The 24,021-nt window shown below is 51.6% G+C and overlaps 11 protein-coding genes across 11 annotated transcripts; 3 read left to right on the top strand and 8 right to left on the bottom strand.

Annotated features, from left to right (window-relative positions):
- Nucleotides 1–72: 72 nt before the first annotated feature.
- On the bottom strand, nt 73–4,775 carry BCR37DRAFT_355995 (uncharacterized protein). The gene is made up of 2 exons (XM_040868192.1): nt 2,365–4,775; nt 73–2,321 (listed from the first exon to the last, which is right to left on the bottom strand). Exons 1-2 carry the CDS (start codon nt 4,728–4,730, stop codon nt 125–127), a joined length of 4,563 nt encoding a protein of 1,520 aa, XP_040726870.1. The 5' UTR covers nt 4,731–4,775; the 3' UTR covers nt 73–124.
- An 85-nt stretch (nt 4,776–4,860) lies between these two features.
- Nucleotides 4,861–5,926, bottom strand: BCR37DRAFT_378138 (glycoside hydrolase superfamily). Its single transcript, XM_040868979.1, has 2 exons — nt 5,333–5,926; nt 4,861–5,290 (listed from the first exon to the last, which is right to left on the bottom strand). The coding sequence occupies exons 1-2, from the start codon at nt 5,783–5,785 to the stop codon at nt 5,006–5,008; spliced, it is 738 nt and encodes a 245-aa protein (XP_040726869.1). The 5' UTR covers nt 5,786–5,926; the 3' UTR covers nt 4,861–5,005.
- A 1,084-nt stretch (nt 5,927–7,010) lies between these two features.
- BCR37DRAFT_344844 (putative diphthamide synthesis protein-domain-containing protein) lies at nt 7,011–8,288 on the bottom strand (the record flags this gene model as incomplete). The annotated part of the gene is made up of 1 exon (XM_040867590.1): nt 7,011–8,288. A coding segment is annotated over one exon (1,278 nt), but the record flags the coding sequence as incomplete, so codon positions are not given.
- Nucleotides 8,289–8,376: 88 nt separating this feature from the next.
- Nucleotides 8,377–9,126, top strand: BCR37DRAFT_378135 (imidazoleglycerol-phosphate dehydratase). Its single transcript, XM_040868978.1, has one exon. It carries the CDS (start codon nt 8,426–8,428, stop codon nt 9,068–9,070), a length of 645 nt encoding a protein of 214 aa, XP_040726867.1. The 5' UTR covers nt 8,377–8,425; the 3' UTR covers nt 9,071–9,126.
- BCR37DRAFT_257897 (RIO1 family-domain-containing protein) lies at nt 8,963–10,846 on the bottom strand. The gene has a single exon (XM_040866697.1). It carries the CDS (start codon nt 10,794–10,796, stop codon nt 9,099–9,101), a length of 1,698 nt encoding a protein of 565 aa, XP_040726866.1. The 5' UTR covers nt 10,797–10,846; the 3' UTR covers nt 8,963–9,098.
- A 1-nt stretch (nt 10,847) lies between these two features.
- On the bottom strand, nt 10,848–11,732 carry BCR37DRAFT_258017 (uncharacterized protein). Its single transcript, XM_040866704.1, has one exon. It carries the CDS (start codon nt 11,636–11,638, stop codon nt 10,979–10,981), a length of 660 nt encoding a protein of 219 aa, XP_040726865.1. The 5' UTR covers nt 11,639–11,732; the 3' UTR covers nt 10,848–10,978.
- BCR37DRAFT_258690 (autophagy-related protein 17) lies at nt 11,693–13,312 on the bottom strand. The gene has a single exon (XM_040866705.1). It carries the CDS (start codon nt 13,198–13,200, stop codon nt 11,827–11,829), a length of 1,374 nt encoding a protein of 457 aa, XP_040726864.1. The 5' UTR covers nt 13,201–13,312; the 3' UTR covers nt 11,693–11,826.
- Nucleotides 13,313–13,803: 491 nt separating this feature from the next.
- Nucleotides 13,804–15,316, top strand: BCR37DRAFT_391763 (kinase-like domain-containing protein; the record flags this gene model as incomplete). The annotated part of the gene is made up of 2 exons (XM_040871045.1): nt 13,804–13,921; nt 14,010–15,316. The coding sequence occupies 2 exons, from the start codon at nt 13,804–13,806 to the stop codon at nt 15,314–15,316; spliced, it is 1,425 nt and encodes a 474-aa protein (XP_040726863.1).
- Nucleotides 15,317–15,816: 500 nt separating this feature from the next.
- Nucleotides 15,817–16,458, top strand: BCR37DRAFT_345241 (uncharacterized protein; the record flags this gene model as incomplete). Its single annotated transcript, XM_040867611.1, has 1 exon — nt 15,817–16,458. A coding segment is annotated over one exon (642 nt), but the record flags the coding sequence as incomplete, so codon positions are not given.
- Nucleotides 16,459–17,536: 1,078 nt separating this feature from the next.
- BCR37DRAFT_378125 (aspartic peptidase domain-containing protein) lies at nt 17,537–19,423 on the bottom strand. The gene has a single exon (XM_040868977.1). The coding sequence runs from the start codon at nt 19,246–19,248 to the stop codon at nt 17,599–17,601; it is 1,650 nt and encodes a 549-aa protein (XP_040726861.1). The 5' UTR covers nt 19,249–19,423; the 3' UTR covers nt 17,537–17,598.
- Nucleotides 19,424–19,551: 128 nt separating this feature from the next.
- Nucleotides 19,552–24,018, bottom strand: BCR37DRAFT_378124 (P-loop containing nucleoside triphosphate hydrolase protein). Its single transcript, XM_040868976.1, has one exon. It carries the CDS (start codon nt 23,981–23,983, stop codon nt 19,610–19,612), a length of 4,374 nt encoding a protein of 1,457 aa, XP_040726860.1. The 5' UTR covers nt 23,984–24,018; the 3' UTR covers nt 19,552–19,609.
- Nucleotides 24,019–24,021: the final 3 nt, after the last annotated feature.

Here is a 24,021-nt window from a genome sequence, read left to right as displayed (position 1 = left end):
GCATGGTACATCTTTATCAAGCACAATCCTTCTCATGCATCTTTCTCTTACACCTTCATCTTGCAAACATAGACTTAATTAGTGCGCAACGGACCCATCATCATCAAATCATCCAGCTATAAGCCTATCGTCTACGTGCTTGCCAAAGCCGCAATCCGAGCATGCTGGCATCCTCCTCTGACAGCAAGCGTTGCTGACATCCAACAAACTTGTCCTTGAGTCGACCGCGTGTCGTGATGTGCATGTAGGTGGCGACCAAATCCAGCCCCTGTAGTTGAAAAGGACCTCTCGTACGCGCACACACCTCACGAGCCATGAAAGCCGCTGCATCATCACCTTGTGCATCGTCCATAGTCATAAGGCGAACAAGGGAATCCGCAGTCTCTTTTCTGTTCGGCAAGACAGCGTGGATTGCTTGGTTGAGTGCAGCACTCGTGTCGTCTTCAAGTGCCTCAAGACGTGGATTGACGAGATGCTCCTCTTGATCCGTCTTTTTCGATACCCACAACGTTTGATCCTCTTTGAATGCTGCCAAGTGACGGCAGCCTTCCTCTGCAGCTGCAAATTGAAGCGTTACTGGCAAGAAGGCTTGGCTGGCAAGTGTGACACTCTGTACCTGCTCAAGAGGTGGCAATAAGCAAGGCGCCAGCACTTCTCTGATTGACTGATCTTGCATTGTCAATCGTAACGGCAAAGAGCAAATGGCACGAGTCAATGTATCTCGCGGAATGATGCATCTTGGTTCAACTGCCAGGACCCATAAGTGCCGCAAGGCTTGCAAATGTGCACCATTGTCGGCAACAGCATTCGGCAAGATCGGATAGCAAGAGACAACAAGACTGGCCGTTGCAAGCTTAGTGGAAGCCAACGAGTAACGACCACCACCCATAATCAACAAGCCAAGTGCCATCTCGACAGCCAAGTATGCACCGAATGAAATGTCTGCTTCTGTGCAGTAGTGCACAACACGCAAGCGTCGCATGACTTGCAAGTCACCTGTGCCAGCTACCACCATAGCGCAAGACAAACAGAGCACGCCTACGCATGACCTGATGGCAATCTTGCATGCTTTTTGATCAAAGCTGGTAGCTGGCAAATGCGAGAGGCGCAAGAACCGGTCGAGGTAACAGAGCAATACATCCCGGGCGGCCAGATTGTGCGTGCCAGCGTAGCGAATACCCATAGCAAAGCAACCCCCAGTGAGCATGTAGTAAAGCGCCAAATCATCAGTTTCGAGCACCTTTTGATCTCTCAGCGACGCAATGGGCTGCATAAAGGATGGCAGAACGGAAGCCACGAATGCTTCCGTGGGCGTAATGCTGGACCAACAAATCAGTCTCGACGCCAGAACCCGCAACATGAGAATATCGGGACGCACATGCTCCAAGTCGTGTTCAGTCGCTGGCGCTGCTAGTTTCTTTGCAATATCAAGATTGCCAGTCTGCAAGAAGAGAAGGCCAAGGGCCATGACAGCACCTGGTATCTTGACATCCAGGTCATGCTTCTCCCTCTTGTCACCATACACGCACGCGAGCAATGACTTGAACATTTGCGCATCGCTGACAGATTTGAGATCAGGTCCCAGGCCCACATTGATGAAGCCTAAGCTGAGTCCTGCCGACAAGCGATAGCTCTCATCGCGGAAATGATCCTCACTCTTGTCTTGCGCGCAAATCTCACCGAGCATCACTTCAGTCATGCGACGATGCTTAGTGTTGAAATGAAGCAAGCCGATACCCATCAGCCCGGCAGCTTGCGTTTGACCAGATAAATTAAGTTCATTGGCTCCGTGAGGCAGTAAGGCCAAGACGTGTACAGAGAGCAGCTTGGTGATCATGGAATCCATCGTGCCAAGGAACGAGGCTGACATACCAAGCAGCAGCCCAATGGAAGTCATCGTGTGCTTCGATGTGAGGTAGTTGAAGGCATGCCAGGTTGCCATGACTTTGAGATGTCCATTCAGACCTAGTCCCAACAGAAACCCGGCGTGTTTGTCGTTGAGCTCAGCTGGCTTGTTATACACAATCCACGAAGCACTGACACCTTGCGCTTTTGGTGAGATGCTCAGTCCCGCTGCGCAACCATTGTGAAATTGGCCCCACATCTTGAACTGAGGTGTCATGTATTCCTTGTCTTCGGCCACTGTAAAGCTAACGGGCTTGAATTTGACATCTAGATTGAGTTCTTGCTGGGCAAACATCTCTGTTGGCATTGGATCGGCACTGTCATACTCGAATATGCCGAACCCGACGGGAGACGCGAGCGTTCGCTTGGCGACATTTCGAGCAACTGACTCCTGCAAGCGCACGACATCTGCTTCCCTGACTGTTAGCTTTGTTCCATTGAGGTCCATCGAAGCTGTACCCAAGATTTTCATTTTCCGGCATAGAGACGACAGCTGGTTTGCTGTAGCACAGCATCTTTTCAAGTTCCTGTATCCGCAAGTCTCCCGGCCAGATCATGCGCAGCATATTTCGATGCCGCGTTTCGCCAGTAGACACCTGTCCATTTGCTTCAGAGCGACTCGCCTCCTCTGTAGTCTGTGTCTCAGTCTGCAATCTAACAATGGGCTGATCAGAATGCGTCTGGCTCAAGAAGTCTGCCAAATCATGACGTCCAACAAAACGCAGCGTCTCTGCCGTCCAGTCAGACGATGGAGACAAGCCACAACATCTGATTGCATCGCGTAGTGGGATCGCGAGTGGTTGCGGCAATTTATCAATCTGGTCGATGGTCAACTGCCTCGCCATGAGTTCCACACCCTGATGCAGTGTCTTGGATGAGGAGAACAGGCTATCATAGACGTGGAGCAAGCTCTGTGTCAATGGGCAGGTTGAAATCACTTCCTTTCCCTGTCGATAAGGACCACGACTCGTCGAAAGCATGTCGATTGTCTGAACGGCAAGGCGCTTTCCTCGTGCGCGTTGTTCAACCCACGCTAACACACTGGGCGGCGGGTCTGTCGGCGACGCTACAGCAATGTGTGCAAGCGGCCGTTCGTCGATTGAACAAGCTTCTGTTAGTCTCTCTTGGTATAAAAAGACATAAGCAGGCCATGCAAGCCAACTTGACATTTGCAGTAAGATCGGGATGAGCTTTGCTGAGGCATGAGCCGTCAAGACGTCCAAAGCAAGCTCTTCACATACAAAGTGAATAGCAAGGACTATCTGAGGATAGTAGAGCTTGGAGAATGAAAGATCGCAACCTTCAAATAGCTGCAAGATAGGCATGAACGCTGGGTCAACGTCCGAGAGTACACACGGCTGCAGGAAACCAGCAGACAACGTCGAGACAAAAGCGTCGAATTGGCTTTGCGATCGCTGAGCATGTAGCATGGCAAAATAAAGCTGTTCATGGTGCTGTCTCGAGAGAATGACTTGCAGGGCAGATAGCAGCTTCTGCACGAGAGGCTCAACAAGCAACGTCAGCTCAAAGCTTTCCATCTGAGCGCAGTCATGCGCTTTGGTCCAAACAGTGGAACCACGCGAACCAATCAACACACCTTTGCGTAGTCCATCGACTTGGATGCGCAATCCAAGCGGCGAATGAAGATAGAGCGTTTCGTCCTGATGTCTCAGCAAAGCGTAGCTTCCCATACCAATCATGTCCAGGATCGCCATCTTGTCAGTCTTGACGACGGCAAATCGTCCACTGGAAGAACGCTTGAGGACAAAAGTTAGTCCTCGCTGATCTTGCGTACGTAGCATGACAACGAGTGACTTTTGATCCTTCAAAACGATAGCCTTGGGCAAATGAAGATCGCAAGCAATCGCAATTGTCTCAATCGGAGTCAACACGGCATCTTTTCGCAATGACTCGGCTTCGCTAAAAAGCAATGCCGGATCCATATCACCGATAACGACACGGTCAAAGTGCAATGAGTCTGTGCGTATACTGTGAAAGTCATCTGGACCCATAGAAGCGCTTGGTCGAAGGATAGAAGAACGACGTCTCGCTTGGCTGAGACGATTTGAATGCAGTGATGCCTCTGATGCGTCCTTTTCAGTGTAGTCGAGAGACCAGAGTGTCGTTGTATTGGTCTCTTTGTTTGAGCTGATGAGGAGACCATTGCCTGTGTAAATCACCTCATCTGCAATCGTCCAGCGGTTGTCTTTTGCGGTGATGACACCAATCTCATCTAATGGTCGCGGCAAGCAAAAGAGTGTCGGCAAGGCTTCTTCCTTGACAAGTGCTCGATCCACATCGCGCTCCATGAGTAGGCCCTTGGCACCGGGGAAGGCACGCTTGACCCTGAATGGGATGTGAATGACATCTCTTCGTCCATCGTCATAGTAGATGTACGCCAGCTCTTCGAGGATTATGACGAGCGCCCGCTCAAGTACCTCTGTCTTATTGAGCGATGCTGGTAGATGTCGAAGGTGCGCCGTTGACTTGAAGGCATTGCGAGACGAAGCAAATCGAGGTTGCCTGGCGCCATCTTGCGATATCGGTGTCGATGCCTTTAGGTCAGACTCTGGCGTTGGAAAAGAGACAAACAGAGCATGCAAGATAGGCTGACCATCGGCTGCGAAATCAAAAGCACGCTTGAGGACACGTCCACTAGTCCAAATCACCGTAGTCCCGGTAATGAGCAGTTCTTCATTGTCTGCTGAATCGGGCACCAATTGCCAGTCTTTGTAGGTGGTGGAGAGGCCATGCTTGCGGAGGTAGTCGTATGCTGCCGGTTCGCAGGAGCTGAGATGACGGACGCCGAGGATGAAGCCAGACATGCAGTCATGGGTCTCTAGCAAGCTCAGTACCAAGTTCAAATTGTTTGGCGCGTTCGTAGAAGTCGCGACGAGAAGACGAGATGGAAGACAAGACAAGACAAGACAAGACAAGACAAGACAAGACAAGAGGATGGGAATGGAGGAGACTAGCTGCGTGTATGGAAGATGAGAGGTAGGTAGAGGAAGGACAGCGACCGGCACTGACCAAGCCACCAAAATGAGCATGAAGATGAACCGGATACATTGCGTGTTGACCAGCACTAGCAACAAGAACATCAAGCAGAGCCAGCCCGGGCAAATACTTTTGTGATTTCTTGGTCTGAGCCATCTCCGTTGGGCACCATACTCAGCTCATACGACGTAGAAAAGGCACCAGCAGACCATCCTGCCCAGCCGAGGTACTGTGCTGGACTCGAACCAATAGCGTCCAGTGCTTGAGCAAGAAACTTGACGCAGGATGCCTCGCTCGAACCACCAATTTCAGTCACAAGTGCTTGTCTGCCGTTCGAGGAGAGCAGAGAAGCAGCAGAGGCAAAGCTGGTTGCTTGATCCGTAGTACACTGTCATTAGCGCTTGACCACATGAGATGCAGCACGACTCACCGTTCGCGATGTGCCAGAGCCATCAGAGTCGAGGTAGGCATGCAAGTCAATCCACAGCAGACTCTTGGAAGAACGACCTGTGTCGGAGATATCAAACAAACCAGCAGCATTGCTCTGCATGCCAGAAACATGAGACCACTCGCCAGCAGAGAGCAAGATGGGTTGTGATGTAGCACCTGCATTGCGGATTGCCTTGACTGCTGCTTGTTGTATTTGGAAGAGCGTTGCAGCATCTTGATCATGGGGTTCGTTGATGAGACCAAAGATGATGTTGCCATTACCCTTATACAGTGCTGCAACGCGTGCCCAGAAGTCAGCAAACTGAGCAATCGTAGGTCCACCCGCGCCAATGACAGCACCATCGCGACGTCCGTAGCAGTGTAGATCAATGATCACTTTAGCACCGCCATTAGCAGCAAAGACGTTGTTGATGGCGTCGTTGAGGGTGCTCATGTAGGATGAGGAGAGGTCACCAGAGAGCGCTGGTTGAGCATACGACCACCCAATGGGGATCCTGAAGAGGGTGAACTTGAGGTCTGCAAAGTGCTTGGCATGAGACTGAGGTGGTGGGACAGGAGTGCCAGAGCAGCTTCCCCTGGGAGGTGTGTCAGTCTGGTGAGCTGGAGGTGAGGGAGATGGACTCACGAGGTGGAGCAGCCAAACTCTAGACCAGCTAGGTTGACGCCAGCGTACTGCACCTTGGCGTGGACGGTACTGGAGAGAGATAGTGCTGCGAGTGCATGTACGAGAAGCGCGTGAGAATGCATGCTGTGCAGTTGACAGGGACAAAGGTGTAGTCTGTCTTGGGTAGTGATGTGTCTGCTGATGCTGTTCTGTCCTCGACTGGGATGCAATTGGAGTTGTTGCAGGAGAGGGAGAGAGTGTCCTTGGCTGCTTTCTGTGGTGTTGCAGCCCATCAAGTGAGTGCATGACTCATTTGCGCTCATGTCTTTGCCACATTCCTCAGTCGCCCAGTTGAGTTCAGGAAGTGCCCAGCTGAGTAATAGTGTCTGGTACAGACCGTACAGTGCCTGAGCAGTAAGTACAGACGTTACAGCACCTAGACAGGTCGACCCAGCACATCCACTGTCGAACATCCAATAGACAGTCCCGCAGTAGCAGCCAGAGCTTGAACTTCACGCATGGCATCTGCAACAGCAGCAGGCTCCTGCACGAGTCTGCCCTCCTGTCCAAACGTCCCTTCCTGTGAAAAGACCTGCTTCACGTCCAGAGCACTGAGCAATCGCTGGCTGAGTACTGCTGCTTCTTCTTGCAATGCGGATGACAACCTGCCATCATGCTGCAGACTATGTGCAATACCCAATGCCCATCCAGCCCGAATGCCCACTGAGCTAGTCGCACTGTAATTCTCATCAAAGCCAATCTGGTTGGAAGCAAGTTTCGCAGTGGCAATACCTTCTCGATAGCCAGAATTCGTGTGCACCTCTCGTAGTCTTGCCAAGTCTTGATTAGCACCAGGCAGGTCTGTTTCGCTTTCCCAAACATCTTCAGATACTGAAGAGGGAGGCGTATTGTCTGCCAAAGGTGCGGTGCTCGGAGAGCTCGCATTCGTAGAGGCAGGCATATCCTGAGATGACACGTCTACAGCGGCAGCAGTGCCGTCTGGTAGAGTTTCAACGATTTCCTTCTCTAGTGATACTGGAGCAGCAGTCCGCGCCTGTCGTGATCGTAACGGTCGCATCTTACCGTGATTCGGTGTCCAACCACCCAGGGAATCATTTGCATAAAAGTCCATTGGGTAGTCTTTCTTCCAAGAAGTCGTCTCGAGCGCCACACTCAACTCATACGGCGACAACAAAGGCGCCTCGAATGCATAACCCCAGTCTATCGATAACCGAGGACACGCTATTTGGACCCAAGCTTCAATATCCGCGAGCTGTGCCAATTTCGCAGGAAAAATTTCGCTGAGCAAGACAATCGTGTACTCCTTGCCAGCTCTGCGAAGTTGTTGCTCCAAATTCTCCAATACTTTCGGAGAGCCTTGTCGACCCAAAGTTCCAAGAATCAAACCAAACTTGGTGGCCCTTTTGGCTTTGGCAATCGCCTCTTTTCGCATTTGCTGCATTTCAACATGTTCATAGCGTTCCCGTGTGAACTTGCGAGAGTAAGGATCGTAACGATATGCATCGACTGTCGGATTGGCAATCATGATACTTTCCAGGTGGAACCGACCATCGCCAACGTAGATAATTGCATCAACACTCTTGTCTAGTTTGGGTGCCGTACAGCCTAGAATCTCACCTGGAGACAAGGGTTTTGCCTGCGGTATCGTCACCTTGAAGTGGTACTTCTCCTCAAGGTCTTCGAGGTCTGCACGAATGGTTTGAATGCTCTTGACGAACTGGATCGTACCAACAAGCGCAAGATGAGCTCCAGCTGGCATGTTGCGGCGAATCGTGTTGCAGAGATGTTGCACATCGATGCCAATATCGACAAAGACATATAGCGCCTTGATGGTCGTGATATCAACAGGGACCAGGCACGAATGACCATAATGCACTAGAAAATCGCATCCAAGTGCTCTTGCTGTATAGTCGTCCACACAACAAGCGCCATACGTCACATCTCCCATCACGAGCGTCTCAGCACCGCAAAACTGCTCGAGAATATCGGCAATGGTACACGCAAACATGAGCAGGCCTTCTGGCATCTGTAGCGCGACATGTCGACTCTCATTTTTGCGAATATGCCAAACGGTCTTGTGCATCTCGAAATTGTAGTTCTTGGGCAATAATGCAATCGCCTCATTGAGTTGCTCATCGCCTGTGATGTCCTCAGGTATTTGATTGACGAGCCGACCTGCGTGCGACTGTGGTTTATCCTGCGCAACCACGACACCGTCTTCGATTTCTTGGGCGGTTGGAGCGGCTCGACGTTTGGCCGAAAGACCCTGGAAGCGTCGCCTGGGAGGCTTGACGGGCTTCTCGTCGGCCATTGCGTGTCGGCCTTCTACAAGTGTCTGCGACGTGTGACGATGAATGTGTAGTTTGAAGTTGTAGAAAAAAAGTAGATGCGTCGACGACGTCAGATCAAAAGCTAGACCGAGCCTTACACCAGATAGAACAGCTCAGGATGGCGAGAAGCACTCAGATCAGCAGAAAGACAAACGAGACATCCATCGATATCAGTCTCTCACTTGATGGCGGATCATTGGCCTCGTCCGCATCAGGCGACGCTGAACATGCGTCGCAAAAGACGGGCGGACAAGATATCAGTGTGAGCTCGGGTATCGGCTTCCTCGATCATATGCTCCATGCCCTTGCGAAACACGCAGGCTGGTCGCTGAATCTTACTTGTAAAGGAGACTTGCACATTGATGATCACCACACAGCAGAAGATTGTGCACTGGCGCTTGGATCTGCCTTCAAGGAAGCCCTCGGCCCAGTCAAGGGCATCAAGCGTTTCGGTGTTGGTTTTGCACCTCTTGACGAAGCACTCTCGAGATCGGTGGTTGACATCTCTAATCGCCCACATGCGAGTATCGATCTTGGCTTGAAGCGGGAAAAGATTGGGGACTTGTCATGCGAGATGATTCCGCATGTCCTGGAGTCCTTTGCTCAGAATGCTCACATCACGCTCCATGTTGATTGTCTTAAGGGATTCAATGATCACCATCGTGCAGAGTCAGCCTTCAAATCGCTGGCATTGGCCTTGAAGGATGCCACTAGCTTCACGGGTAAAGACGATGTCCCCAGCACAAAGGGCGTCCTCATGTAAAACAATTGATATGCAATGACGCTATATGCTAATGCTTCTTGCCCTGGCTCTTTTTTATTTTTGACTTTTTCAGGTGCTTTGGCATCTTGGCAGCACGCTTCTCTGCCTTGTCCGCCTTGACTTGTGCCTTGTGATCCTTCTTTTCGTCCTTGTCCTGGAAACGCTTGAGACGAGCAGGTGGAATGTTTTCCATGTCGCTGTATTCGCCGTCCGAAGAATCATCCTGTGAGGCGCCTTGTGAATTCGCAGTATCAGAATCATCAGAAGAGATGGGTGCATCGTTGTCGCCTTCGTCGACATCCGCCATGAGATCCACCATGCGTGCAGATTTGGCATCCGGCAACTTGATGAGCTTCTTGTAAATCAAATCTTGTCCTTCACCTTGTTCCACGAGTGCTCCATCACGCTCAAAGTCATACACTTGGTCCAGGTTTTGAGGAATGTATGCTTGACGAAAGACGGAATCCTCGACAGACTCCTCCGCTGCTGCTTGTGGCAACCGCTTTGCATCTGCGACCATCATTTCCATATCATTGCAGGATGCTTCGTCGCCGTCCTTTGTCACATACTCAAAGACTGCACGCTCGCTGCGCACTTCAACGCCAGAACGTTTGAAGAAGTCTGTGCAATTCGTGATATCCATGCGCAAGAATTCAAGAGACCGCGGGTGTTCATGCTCGACGGATTGTGATACATCAATGATGCAGAGATCGCCCTTGTGGTAGAGAATATTGTATTCTGACAAATCACCATGCACAAGATGACAGACTTGCCATAGTTTGCGGATGAATGCAAGGAGGCGATAGTACAAGACTTCCACCTTGTCGGCTGATAGCTCTGCATCTTTGAGTTTTGGGGATGCCCAACCATCGCGAGAACCAAGGAAGGACATGACGAGGACGTGGGACCGCAGCGTCATGGGTTCAGGACAAGGAATACCAGCTTGGTACAATCGCTTCAAGTTTCGCATCTCCTTCTCCGCCCACAACTTGACCATCTTGCGCGGATTTGACTTTGCATACCCTTGACGAAAGCGAAACTCACCAGACACATACTTGTCTCTGTCCTTGAAAACAAGAATGGAGGTTTTATAAATCTTGACGGCGAGATTGCGGCCATCTTCTGTCGTTGCATGATAGACATTGGCTTCTTTGCCTGTAGAAATACAACCTGAAATGGCATGCATCGCACCATTGTTGATGAGCTTGAGCAGGATGATGCGCGTACGGGGATCCAGTACTTGTTCAGACGTGGCGCGATCGCTTTTGTCTTTATTGCTTGAAGTTGTCTTCTCTGAGGATGTATTGAGATTCAATCGGCCAGCCAGCTTTGCAAGCATAGCAGCATTTCCCTCTGCTGCTGCCTTTTCAGCAACAAGCGCCCGCTGCGCACTCGGATTGAAGCGAGGTAAGGGTGCCGTTGTGCGCGTTGAGGATGCAGAAGCGCCTGTTGCTTGGACAATCTGCTTTTGTCGGTTATATGCTTTTGTAAAGTCCCCGCGATGACCATCCCAGCCTGCGTTCAGGTCATCGTCATACGCACCCTCGTCATCGCTGTCTGAAGTAGCGCCTGCATCGAGGAGGTAGTCGTCTGTGTTGTACTCTTCATCATTGAGCGCAGGATCTGTTTGTGTGGGTGCTTCGGCTGCCTGATCGATATAGGCGAGTGCAGAATCTCTTGTAGGAAGGGCCGCTGCTTGTACTTCTGCGTGTCTCTGTTCTGCCATGTCGTGTCGCCTGGTCGCTGCTCAACTTTTTTCTTGTCGTTGTCTTCTGAAGCTTCCTCTCCCTTGACCACGACATCACCAGGTGGCAGGTAGCAGTGTCTTGTAATGTAGAGCTACTCAGGTGTACTGTACAAAAGGATAAAGAAGCTCACAAGAACCAAGCAGCGCCAGCATAACAAATCTCACCTCTCATCGACAACATGCATCTCACCAGCACCTGTTGAGCCTTGCACTACACGCGCCAGCACATCCTCGAGACACTTGATCCGTTCATGCTGTCTCGCCACCGTGACACTGAGCTCTGCAAAGCAATTTCGTAAATCTGAAAAATCCGCTTGTAAACCATGCATCGTTGTAGGTGAGCCAGGGGGTGTACTCCGTCGTCCTGGAGCATTCACCACGACTGCTTGTGTCCGTCTGCCGAATCCCTTGCCTGTCAATGTGCGTAGTGTTGGTGCAGATGAGGTTGCTGTCGTGCTAGGAACCGGTAGCGATTGTGAGAGCGTTGCTTTAGGTCTGCTGAACTTGCGAGGCGGTCCAAAGGCACTAATGTCGCGCTTCAGACTAGCTGGCAGAGCACATGCCATGCTTCTTCTGTCGACATGGCTGGATGGCTTTTGTAGATGCTCTGTGTCTGTTGCGAGCGGTGGTGAGGATGCACGACGTCCATTGACGCGACTGCCATCCGAGTCTCTCAAGATACAGCGCTCATCCTTGTCTGTGCTTGAGTGTTTCGCACTGTCACGGATAGGTGAGGTATGACTGGCGGGTAGCGGCAGGCGAGAGATGATTCTTGCATGGTTGCTTGGTGAGGAAGTCTCTCCCTGCGCAGTATCTGCCATGCTTTTCTAGCGGTGTGTCTGTGAAGAACAGAGACGGGGACCGTTGTCCGTGCTAAAGGGAGAGAGCGCAGTGGACAAACACACACTCGCTGTAGCTTGTTGCTTGCTTGCGGGCGACTGTTGACTGCGACTTTGTCGTGTTTCAGGAGGTCATCGCCAGGGAACAGGCAGGAGACACAACCGCAACATCACCGAGACTGGCTCCACTGGGCATGTCGCGATCTGGCAGCCTGCAGCACACTCTGTGACAAAACTGGCGTGGTCTGTGCATCCTGTTCACGCTGCATCACCCACCCAGCAGGCGAATCCCTGATTCCATGCCAGATATCCTCAGGCAGCGATGCGCCATGCATGGAGAGGAACGCAGCACGCTCTGCCATCTCTTGTTGTTGCAGCTGCTCAAGCTGCCGCTGTGTTTGCTCCATCAATGCATCCACTGCTGCATCATGCTGTGCACGCCTATCAATCTCAAGGAGTAGTGCGTCATAGGATCTGCTGAATTGCGTGAATTGCTCAGCAAGGCCAAGGAGCTGCTCGCGTCGCATATCGAGTGTCATTTCGCGTGTCGTCCGTGTTGCTCTGATGTCGTCTAGTGTATGCACAGGCGTATCGATATCAAGTGCTTCAAAAACACTGAATGCCTCTTCCAGCTGCTGCGTCACTTGCTGGAGTGCGGCGACATGGTTCGTGACAAAGGTCAAGTCTTCCTCGAGGTCCACCACGCGCTCATCCATCTCTGCAAGGACATCCTCAAGTTGTACTGCATCTTCCTCCACTACCTCACGTAGTTCTGCTCGTGCATCTTGAGGGAGGGCTGCGCTTGAGGTTGAGAGTGTCTGAGTGTGATCGTAGTGCTGCGAGAGCGACAATAACAGTTCTGCTAGTGAAACGAGGTGTTCTGCCTGTTGTGCACGACACGTCTCGGCCGTAGCTGAGAGCGATAAGGCATCGCCCTGTCTGTGCGATTGTGAAATTTGAGGCAACAGGAGGATTGGGTCTGTTGGTAGCAGAGCGAGTGTTTTGTCCAATGCACGGACGTGTCCATCGAATGTTGCGTAGAGTGATGCGAGCTGTTCTTGACTTTCTTGCAAGTCATCCACTGCTTGACGCAGACCGCCCTTGAGCTGCTCAATTCCTTGATCATCAGCGAAATCAAACAAGGTCTTGGAGCGCGTGATGGCACTGTTGCCTGTTTCTAGTGAGCTGCCACTACTCACACTCTCGAGCTGTTGAGCGCTAGGCTGTACTAAAACACGCGGTAGTCGTGCTCGTTTCAGCATGGCAAGCGCCGTATTGAGTTGTCCATCCAAGCCATCTAGCTCCCTGAGCGTTCCATCAAATAGGGTCTGACCGGCCCGTGCTTCGCCACGAAACGTATGGGCTAGTAAGCTGAGTGTATGGATTTGTGCATGAAGTGCTTCACGGAGGTGTGTGATGTGCTGTTGGAGGTGTATGGCATTTTGTAGGTTTGCCTCCGTGTCTTTTGTGAGTTGGTCTGCTTTATGGCAGCTGAGTGTGCCGCGAGAGAGGGCCTTTTTGGCAGCATGGAAGTGCGAGAGCATGCACAGCGGGAGGGTCAGCAGTCAGCAGCAGTCAGCAGCAGTCAGCAGTCAGCAGCAGTCAGCAGTCAGCAGCAGTCAGTCAGCAGTCTAATAGCCAGTCAGTGCCAGTGTCTGGTCGTAGTGATGCTTGATGCTCCTGTTGAGATGGGCAGCAGGAGGGAAATAGCCCGTCACAAATAGAGGCTGTGATGAGCTGTGTACAGTGGATGTTGTTTGCTACTGACTGTCTACTATAGATATGAGTACTGCATGTAGCTGCTGGTGATGAGAGCAGGATGTATCTGATGAATGGATGACTGTGCCCCTGGATACTTCTTCTGCTTCTTTCTCTTCTCTTCTCTGCTTCACTACTCTGTCTCTCTACTCTTCTCTACTATACTCTACTACTCTACTCTACTACTATACTATACTACTACACTACACTATACTACTTCTGTATGTGTGACTGCTTGATTTCCCATGCGAGATGGCTGGTGGCTGATCCTTCCCAAAGCGGACTTAAGTAACTGCACAGTACGCAGCATAGTACAGACAGTATACGCAGTGTATATACAGACAGTATACAGCATAGACAGTGTATATACAGTGTATACAGCATACAGCATGAAGGCCTTTGCCTCCAAGCTCAAACGCAGCAAGAGCGCAACTCAGATCGCAAAAGACCCTCAGGCCCCGACCCAGCAGCATCAAAACTACGACCAGCCAGGTTACACAGCGCAAGGTACGTCCTCATCTCAAGGTCTCCATGTCTACAAAGCGACAGAGACACAGCAGCCATACTCCCTCAAAGCGCATCTCTAACGTAGCAGCAGCAGGCAATCACTACACACATGAGAAGGAAGTACCGCGCTCCATGCCTCCTCTTGCAAAGACACCAACGGGCTCCAGTGCGCAGAGTCAGCATCACCAGCAACATCAGCAGCACCAGCAGCAGCAGCAAGGCGGCTACAGTCCACCCACCTCAGATATGGACCGCATGATGGTCGACGACGCACGCAGCACCCAGCAAGCCGCCTCCATGCGCTCAAACCAAAGCACACCCACCATGCCCACCTCACACACCATGGCCTACGAGCAGGAACTCCCTCTCAACAAGCAAACCATCCAGTCTGGTTTGAGTGTCTCCAGAGGCCCCGCCCTCGTTGCTAGAGAGACACGCGGCAAGTATACGCTCGCTGACTTTCAGATCCAACGCACCCTGGGCACGGGCTCCTTTGGACGTGTACATCTCGTTCAGTCACGTCACAACTCCCGCTTCTATGCCATTAAAGTGCTCAAGAAGCAGCAAGTCGTCAAGATGAAGCAAATCGAACATACAAACGACGAACGCTCCATGTTGCGCAAAGTCAAGCACCCCTTCACCATCACCCTCTGGGGCACCTTTTTCGATTCAAAGAACCTCTACATGGTCATGGACTTCATCGAGGGCGGCGAACTCTTTTCCCTGTTGCGCAAGTCTCATCGTTTCCCTAATCCAGTCGCAAAGTTTTATGCAGCAGAGGTGTGTCTAGCGTTGGATTACCTGCACCACAACGACATCATCTACCGCGACCTCAAGCCAGAAAACCTGCTGCTGGACCGTCATGGACACATCAAAATTACTGATTTCGGGTTTGCCAAGGAGGTGCCAGACATCACCTGGACGCTGTGTGGCACACCCGACTACCTTGCCCCTGAAGTAGTCGCTTCCAAGGGCTACAACAAATCGGTGGACTGGTGGTCACTGGGCATTCTCACCTATGAAATGCTTGCCGGCCACCCACCCTTCTATGATCCAAACCCAATGAAGCTCTATGAAAACATTCTTGCCGGTCACGTCCGTTACCCGAGCTACTTTGAACCAGCAGCAAAAGACTTTCTACAAAAACTCCTTACCGCGGATCTCACAAAACGCTATGGCAACTTGCGTAATGGATCGCGCGATATTATGGAACACGCGTGGTTCAGTGAAGTGAATTGGGAACGGCTGGCTAGGCGAGATATCGAACCACCCTACACCCCACCCCTCAAAGGTGCAGCGGGTGATGCACACTTGTTTGATGTCTACTCAGAAGACCAAGAGCCGTATGGGCAACAAGGTCCGGATCCGTATGGACACCTATTTCCTGCCTTCTGAGCGTTCTTTTCTGCTTGAATCGCTGTAGCAGCATAATTCTAATTCATTGTCTGTACTTTTGATTTTTGATGTCTTTGTCCTCAACGACATAGAACTACTTTTACTACTGCTACACAAGATTTGATGATGCTTTGCGTATAACTGCCCATGACAATGCACAGATCACGCTCTTTCTCTCAAACGACCGCTGCTATACCGCCATCAGAAAAGGCCAACATGAAACAACGCCCGTCTGAGGCGCTGAGTGGCACACCCTCGAAATGACCCTCGCTCCATCGGCTCATTCAAAACACGTCTCAGATCAATAGACAGGCCAACGCTCTTCGCTATCGTACCCGTCCTAACGCTCGCACACCTGCTGTAAAACGGACGACTCTCTGGAGAGTGCGTGTAGCAGAGACTGACGGAACTGCTTGTGCGCGCACCTTCACCACGACGCATAAGGCAGCCGCCCATCCGCTCGTCCCTCTCTCATCCACAGCCCTCTTTTGAACCACACAATGTCGAATAAACACGATTTGGAAGTCTCCGTCAAGGCGCTGGCAGCCTACGATGAGGAAGACTATGCTGCTGCGTTACAACTCTTCAAAAGTATCACAGCCACGAGTAAGATCCTCTTCAACATGGCAAGACTCTTTGCCGACTTGGGACAACATGTCGAAGCTGTTTCCTTGTTTGAAGCGGCGATTGCAAAAGATGCCTATATGGCTGTTGCCTTCTTTCAGTGTGGCGTGTCGTACTACCATCTACGCAATATGGATTCAGCAATGCGATCCTTCAATGAAGCACTCTTCCATTTACGTGGCAATAAGTCCATTGACTATGAGCAACTTGGATTGCGGTATAAGCTCTATGCCTGTGAAGTCCTTTTCAACCGCGGTCTGTGCTACTTCCAACTCAACCAAGATCGTGACGGCATGCAAGATTTACAATTCGCTTTGCAAGAGAAGCAAACACCAGCGCATGATATTGTCGACGAAGCTATTCGAGATCAAGGCGAAGGCTATACCGTCTTTTCCGTACCCACAGGAACACTCTACCGACCACTCGACCAAAAAGTACGCAACTTGGCCGTTCGCAACTATCTCGGTAAAGCACGCTTGGTGGCAGCAACAGATGAATCAGACAATTACACCGGCTTTCGAGCATTTGAGGAGATGCAAAAACAACAAAGAGAAAATGAACCAGAGCAGCAAGGTTACGCCTCTGCAAATCTAGTCCGACAGAGTCTGCGGCAGGGTAGTGTGAGTAGTCGATCAGGTTCATTGAGTGGCAGTACACGCTCTGAACCGCTCCTTCGACAAGCAATGCCGAGACCTGGCTTGCAACGGCTACGCAGTCAATCTGTCTCGCAACCGCCTACACTCCCACGCAAAGATATGTCACCACCTTTACCGCGCAAGGAATCGGCTCCCGTCATCAGTCATCGTCAAACACCGCCTGTCCGACCTGTACGACCTGGTTTACCAGGCTCCAGTATTGTCAGTAGCAGTCGTCAACGGACTTCATCAACAGAGCTTGATTTGGAGAAACCAGAGTGGTCACGCAAATTGAATCGTCACTTGCCACCCACACCTCCACCGGATCGACCATACACTGGCACTGTACCTCATCGGTCTGCTTCGACATCTTCTGCTTCATCAGCAGCGTCGTTGGCATCACGCAAACAGTCTTCTGTTGCATCGAGCTCAAAACTGCCAACACATATCCGATCTGCTTCCTTGGACTATGAACCAGCTCCTGTGCATCCTTACCTATCGCTCGTCGCAGACTATGAAGAACCATCCGGGGATATTTATTTCGGGAATGCATATGATCTCACTCAGCCACGCGTCTCCCAGCACGACATCAGTCCACGCAAGATGGCGTCTGTCAAGAGTGGCACACACACAAGTAGCGCAACACCCATTCAACTCCGTATCCTACATGCCCACGACAACGACGCACAGGATGTTGCACGGGTTGTACGGCTGACTTTTGGACAATTACTCGCCATGCCACTCAATAAACTCATGGATAAAGTGGAAGCCAAAACACGCTTGCCCGTCAAGAAGCTGTGTATCCGTGAAGCTCAGCATTCAGGTGAAGGAGACTTGGTCATGTTGTGCGATGAAGAAGATTTGCAGCATGCAGTGGAGGAGGCATTGCAGCAGATGCGAGACAGTCAAGGGACGTGTGCGAGGCTGACCTTGTATGCAAAGTAGTTGAATTCCAGGGGTAAAGCAATGACAGATTTTTAATGAGATACATGCAGAAACTATGAAGAAATGAAATGTCCTCGTCTATAACGCAAGACCCATGCATACAGCACCGACCAAGCTAGCAAGAAGACCTGCCTCCCATCCATGCATACGACGCTGCAACGGCGCTTGCTTCGAGAGCGACATGCCCGCCGCACGACTCGTTGTGGTTGCTGAGCCTGCACCACCTGCAGCTGCAGCAGGGGTACCCGTCCCACCGGCACCGGATCGCTGAACACTCGTTGCACCGAGAATAACGGTCCTTGAAATGGATGGAATCGATGCAACAGCTGCAGCACCTGGTGAAGAGCGGTTATACACGGCACCAGGCACACCGAATGCACCGGGTTGAATGGGACTTATCTGTGAAACGCCGTCATACGCACTTTGCGCAAGTCCAATGAGACCGTTGGGTTCATCATAAACGACATAGGCAGAGCGCAAGAAGGAATCGCCGAGGATATAGCTTGCGTCTGCAGTTGGTTGCACGCCAAACAACGAAACAACACACACTTGACGGCCTGGAAAGCCAAAGGAAGACCCAGCCGCAGAGGGATAAACACCATCGAGCATGGCGGCGAGCGGAATCCGGATCTTGGCATTGTTGGCAAAGTACCAGTCGATTGTTTGGTTTGTTGTTTGTGTACAAGGCAGCGCCATGAGAGAACCAGACGAGGTATCAATCACATTTGCCCCAAGACCTCGTGCAATGGCAGCGAGCAAATCGGCTGGAATATAGGTCGATGTCGTACCGGAATCAAGGGTTGGTGCAAGTGCCGTACTGGGGGCAACAGTTGTGGATGAATTATTGATGCCCAATGCTGCAAGAGAGACCGAGAAGCGAGAACCGAGCTCTGTTGCATCGTCCACAATAGGTACCATGATGAGCGGACCAGAGTAACGGCCTGCGTCAACACCACTGAGGAGCAGCTCGCCAGAGTACTCATCGTCCAGGAAGAGTGAGAAGGCCTCTGTTAGGATTTGTCCTGCATTTTTGAGCTGCTGCTGAATTGTCTGTGGTGTGTAGATGGACGCGGCTTGTTGTTGCAAGGCACCGGCAATGGAGGAGAAGCCTTGAACGGGCGCTTGTGGCGACATGCCAATTATACCACCAATAGGCTCAAGACTGCCGGGACTGTAGCTGTACTCCACCAAGCCAAATTCAAACGTAGTGTCTGTCAAACCGAGAAACGTCCCCGTGTCTTGTACGACGCGGCCAATCGAGGTAGTACCATCGACATAGGCGATTTGGAAGACGGACGAGTTGCCGGGCACTGTGTTGGTGCTTGACGCATTTGGGTTGAAGCAACTCGCTTGCTGGCAGATGGTCGTGCGCTGCCCACGACGCGCTGCTTGTGCAGGCGTATCGCCGGGGACAAAGTTGGAGATGTTGGCGGCATTCGCCCAGGTCAAGGGTGACCCGGTATCCAAAATCAGCTGCAACGTCTGGCCTGGTGAGCCGACCGTCAAGTTTGCCGTGTAGCTGGAGTAGCGCGGCGTGATGGTGAGTGAGCCGTTTGCAAATGGCTGCGCCTGGCGCTTGCGCATGGCTGTGGTGGTGCCCAGAACGGTGTCTTGCTTTGTGAGTGGCACACGAATGTACATATCCGGAGAGGACACAACATTATCGGCAGAGAGCCCTGCTGCTGCTGTAGACAAGGCTGCCGCGAGGGCGAGCAGTGTGGCGATCATTGCTTGTGTAACGGTGACGCGCCTTGTTTGGGGATGGTGTTTGCTAGCTTGCTGCTGCTGCTGCTGCTGCTGCTGCGAGATGCCGCTATTCCAGTGAAGTGCAGAGACAAGGAGAGTTCCAGTCAAGGATACTGGCCAAGAAGGAGTCTTATAGCTAGCGGCTGGTGGTCGTGGTCGTTGCTGCTTGTGCGTCACTTTTCAAATCTGCCGCCAAGCCTCGACCACCGCAACCGGGGCTACTTCCAGGTAACTGCTTCAAGTAATTCGAGTAACTGCTTCAAGGACTTCTTCAAGTAGTTCTTCAGCTGAGGGGGGTCTCATTATATAGTGCATCATGCTATCGTACATTATCTCTGCTGTGTCATCTTCTCTTCTGCTCCGCAAACAAGTCTGCAAAGTCCGAATCGATAGCCGCTGCAGCTCCAGCTGACTGGTCTCCTCTCGCACCAGCAAAAGAACGACCCGATGACCTGGCGGATGAGCCACTGGTCATACCACCACCACGCCCACCAGCATAGCCTGCTCGCCGGCTCGTTGTATGGTGCACAAAGCTTGCTGCCCGTGTTCGTGTGATGACCTTGTATGCTTGGTCTAGTGCGCCCACTACACCCCTGACGAGCGGATCACGCACAGGATCTTGCATCAATGATCCAGTCCCACCACGGCCGCCACGTCCTAGAAGATGCTCCATGCTGGCCATACCAAGATTGGCAAAGGTACGCTCCAGGTACAACCGAAGCAATTGGTTGAAGCGCATGATGGCAGACTTTTGCTCTCCACGCGTATAGAATGGCACCCATTCATCCACGCGAATGAGTGGACCATCCTGCTTGGACTCGCCACCAAAGAGCACCACCGACAAAGGCGATGTTCGTGTGCAACCACGCAGAGCAATCTGTGAGCCGTCTGCTTGGGTCTTTTGCGCATACACAAACAAAGCACCAACGGGAATGACAGATTCAGAGGGGATTCGACCATGTCGGTTGCCGTTCAACCTTTTCGGCGCTGCCAACGATGATGGATGAATCACGGCAGCATTGTCAGAGGCTGTTCGTAAAAGCCGCGCATTGAATGTCTGTACTGCGAGATTTGGGTAGAAACCAGCAGTGGCGAGCGCAGCCTGCAAGGCCAACGAATTTGCATTCATATTTTCCTCCGGCGTGCCAAACATTTTTGCCATGCCTCGCTGTTTTCGCGCAGGCGCCAACAAGCCTGTCTTGGAGACGGTCTCGAGTGTCTGTTCGCACGTCCTCGCCAACTGCACCATTGAACCAAAGTGCAAAAAATTGCGGAAACACCAGTCTTTCGCTGCAGCCATACCCTGCTCGGCTCTCACGGAACGCCATTGTTGAAAGGCATGCACCACAGCAAGCACATCACTGCCTGTACCAGCTGCAAAGCCGAGCTTGATGTCATCAGCTTCGCCGCGCTTTTCGAGCGGTCGAAGGAAGGGATCCTTGACTTCGGCGGCAGATGCCATGATTAAAACTGGATCCAAGCATTTGAAGATTGAACCCAGCAACACCATCTTGCCAAGCGATGGACGAACGGGTAGCAAAGATAGGACTCTACCAAGTGGCGTCAGGGCTTCATTCTCATCAAGCGCGGCCAGAGCCTGCAGGTGATCAACCGAAGCTTCCACAGCCGCTGGCGACGGTGGTTCAATCGCTTGTTGCAAGAAACCACGAATATCCTCAATTCCCATACTCTTGATTTGCAAACAAAGGTCTTGCAAGTCTGTGCGAAGGATTTCAGGCTGAGGCGCGACTTCAAGAGATTCATAGCGCTTTTCAGAAATCATACTGTAGTAGTGACCATGCTGAACACGACCAGCACGTCCTGCACGTTGACGCGAGTTGGACTTGCTGATCCAAGTGGAGATGAGGGCTGAAATACGTTTCGCTTGATCGTATTGCGTTTCGCGGTGCTTACCCGAGTCAACAACATACACGACATCTGGAATGGTGATACTTGTCTCTGCAATGTTGGTGGAAAGAATAATCTTGCGGTAGCCAGGTGCGAGCTTCTCAAAGACTTCCTGCTGCATCTGTGGAATGGCAGAGTGAAGCATGTAAATTTTGAACATGGGTTCACTGACAATGTCAACACCAAGGGGTTTTGTTGTGGTGAGCAGACGGTTGAGTGCAGTGATTTCTGCCAAACCAGGCAAGAAGACGAGAATACTGCCGTCTGTTGTGGTTTTGAGCAAATGGCCAATAGTCAAGCTCATCAAGCCAACAGGCGTCGTTGTATCCTCCTTGTCCACACCGACATCAAGCTCACCATCTTCACCGACAATACCTTGAGACTTCCAATCAATAACGGCGCGCTCATCGCCGTCCTCACTGTTACGCTCGCTGACGGGTGCAGATATGCTGAATGTAGGCGCCTCTGTGATTTCGCGCATCACATAAGCTGCTGTATCGCGTGAGCCAAGTTCTGTCACAAGCTTGCGATCATAGCCCTTGAGCACATCGACAATCTCCTCGAGTGGATGATGCGTCACGGGGAATGTCCGTCCAGGCACTTCAATGAAGGGACACCGGCCACCTTCAAAGTTCTGACCGAAGTACTTGCAAAACAAGGTCGTATCGATCGTTGCACTCATGAGAATTAGCTTGACGGGTGATTTGCCAGCCTCGCGACGCGCATTGAGTAGTTGCTTGAGGACAACAAGCAAAAAGTCAATCTGAAGGTCTCGCTCATGAACCTCATCCACAATGATGTGCGAAATGCTATCCAATGTTGTCTCTTGATTGTCTTGGAGTTGACGAAGCAGAATACCAGTTGTGCAGTACGTAACAGATCCGCCGTACTGGGGTAGCTTGGCGTCAAATCGGACCTGATAACCGATAGAGTCTTGTAGCTTTTCGTCGCGCTCCACAGCGACTCGCTGAGCCACAGACACAGCAGCGATACGACGTGGCTGCGTACAGATGATATTGCACGCACTGCCTGCACCATTCAGCGTCTCATGCTCAAGAATGAGTTGCGGCAATTGAGTCGTCTTGCCAGAACCGGTTGCACCAACAACGACGCAAATGTCATTGTCCAAAACAAGCTTCATGACTTGATCTCGATATTGCACCATGGGCAACGCTTCACGCTTCTCCCGCAAGGGGCCGAGGCTGGGTTCCTGCAGGTAGCGGTTGTATTGGCTTAGCATGGTAGCAGACTTCTTCTCATGCTCTTGCGACGACAATCGTTGAACTCGGTAGTGGTGTGTGCGTTGTTGCCTCCCTGCATCAGGTTCATCCTGCTGATGTTCCCTTGTATCGCGCTGCTGGACCTTTGAGACTTCACGAATGGTCGATTGCATGGTGGTAGTTGCCGTATAATCAACATCAATATCAATAGGCTTGAGAGGCTTGAGCACTTCACCGTTTCCACGCTTCATTTCCTTGACAAACTTCTTCCAGACATCAGGAGATTCCCGCTTGAGAACCAATGCGGCAGAAATGTAGGCCAGATCCTCACCGTCCTTCCTATTGGCACCAGCCAGCTCGCTGACAAAAGTGCGCTCTGTGCGAGACTTGGTTTCAACGCCATCTTCTTCTGCGACAGGCAGTGCTGTCGTGTCGGCCGTCACGCCTTCAGCTTGTGGCATGTGCAACGTTATTGAAGCAAGCCAAGACGAGGATCTGCCTTTGAGGCCTTTGCCAATTTGCGCATCCATGACATGCCGAGCGCGGAAATGGTAGCAGTAGAATTCCACAAATTGCTTCGCGCTGGCAAGAGTCAACTTGGTATAGTCTTTGACCAGGAGCGTGCCATCGCCCGTCTGCTCATGCATCTGTTCAGCGGCAACCTTGAGAGCAACACAAGCAGCCTTTTCAGCCATCGCTAGCTGACTTGCCGTTCCATGTCCAATCAAGCCCAGCTCCTTAATCTCTACTGTAGCGCGATGCATTTCTCTTGACTTGAGTCTTGAGCGACGCGAGCGTATTGAAAAGGTTGGCAGGCAATCATGTCGCGCAGCAAAGTTGATGATGTCGAGGCGTGGGTCTTTCTGCAGTACAAGTATATCCTTTGACACGGACGCATGCTCACCACCAGGCAAAATTGTTTTCAAAAGACCTTGTTGGTGCAACTGCGCAATAGCATGCAAGTCTGCATTCTCCTTTGCCTGCTCTGCGCTCTTGCCATCACCAATGCATTTGAGAAGGAGACCGTCCAATTCAACGGTGAGTCTACAACGAAAGGCGCAAACGGCATTCGCAGCTTGCCTAGTCAAATCGCGCTGTACCAGCAGGTTGGCAGCAGCCAGGAGCTCGGAAGGGTAATCAACAGGTTCTTTTGCGAGTCCATAGTCAGCTGCCCTAGGCAGCTCATACGAATTGTTGATGTATTCCTCTGTGTGCAGTACTCGGTTTCCTCTACTTTGAGCACCACGATTTCTCTGTGACTCCCCAGCATGACCAGATCGAGTGCTGCGTCCACTTCTTTGCTGATGGCGAGTAGGTTGCCTTCCTTCAGGGAGAGGAGTGACTAGTTTCTTCCACTGCTTTCCACCGCTACCGAAACCAAACTTAGCCGCGACAGGAGCTCCACTACTGCGGGTATGAGTTGCAGCTTGCGGTGCTTGGCTCGATGCTGATGCAGTGAAAGCACGCGCTGATGCTGCGACATGCTTGAGTGTGCCCTTGAGCATGCTTTCGTCTTTCTGCTTTTTCGAAGATGCGCTAGATGAATCTACTGGGCCGTCTGTATGCTTTCGTTTCTTAGGATAGGGCATACAACATGGGCTGAGCTGCAATGGATGCACTCCTTGTC

Source organism: Protomyces lactucae-debilis, assembly GCF_002105105.1.
Source record: "Protomyces lactucae-debilis strain 12-1054 chromosome Unknown BCR37scaffold_5, whole genome shotgun sequence".
NCBI lineage: Eukaryota > Fungi > Ascomycota > Taphrinomycetes > Taphrinales > Protomycetaceae > Protomyces > Protomyces lactucae-debilis.
The sequence above is the reverse complement of the archived record's forward strand: the minus strand, read 5'-3'. Positions and strand labels throughout refer to the sequence as shown.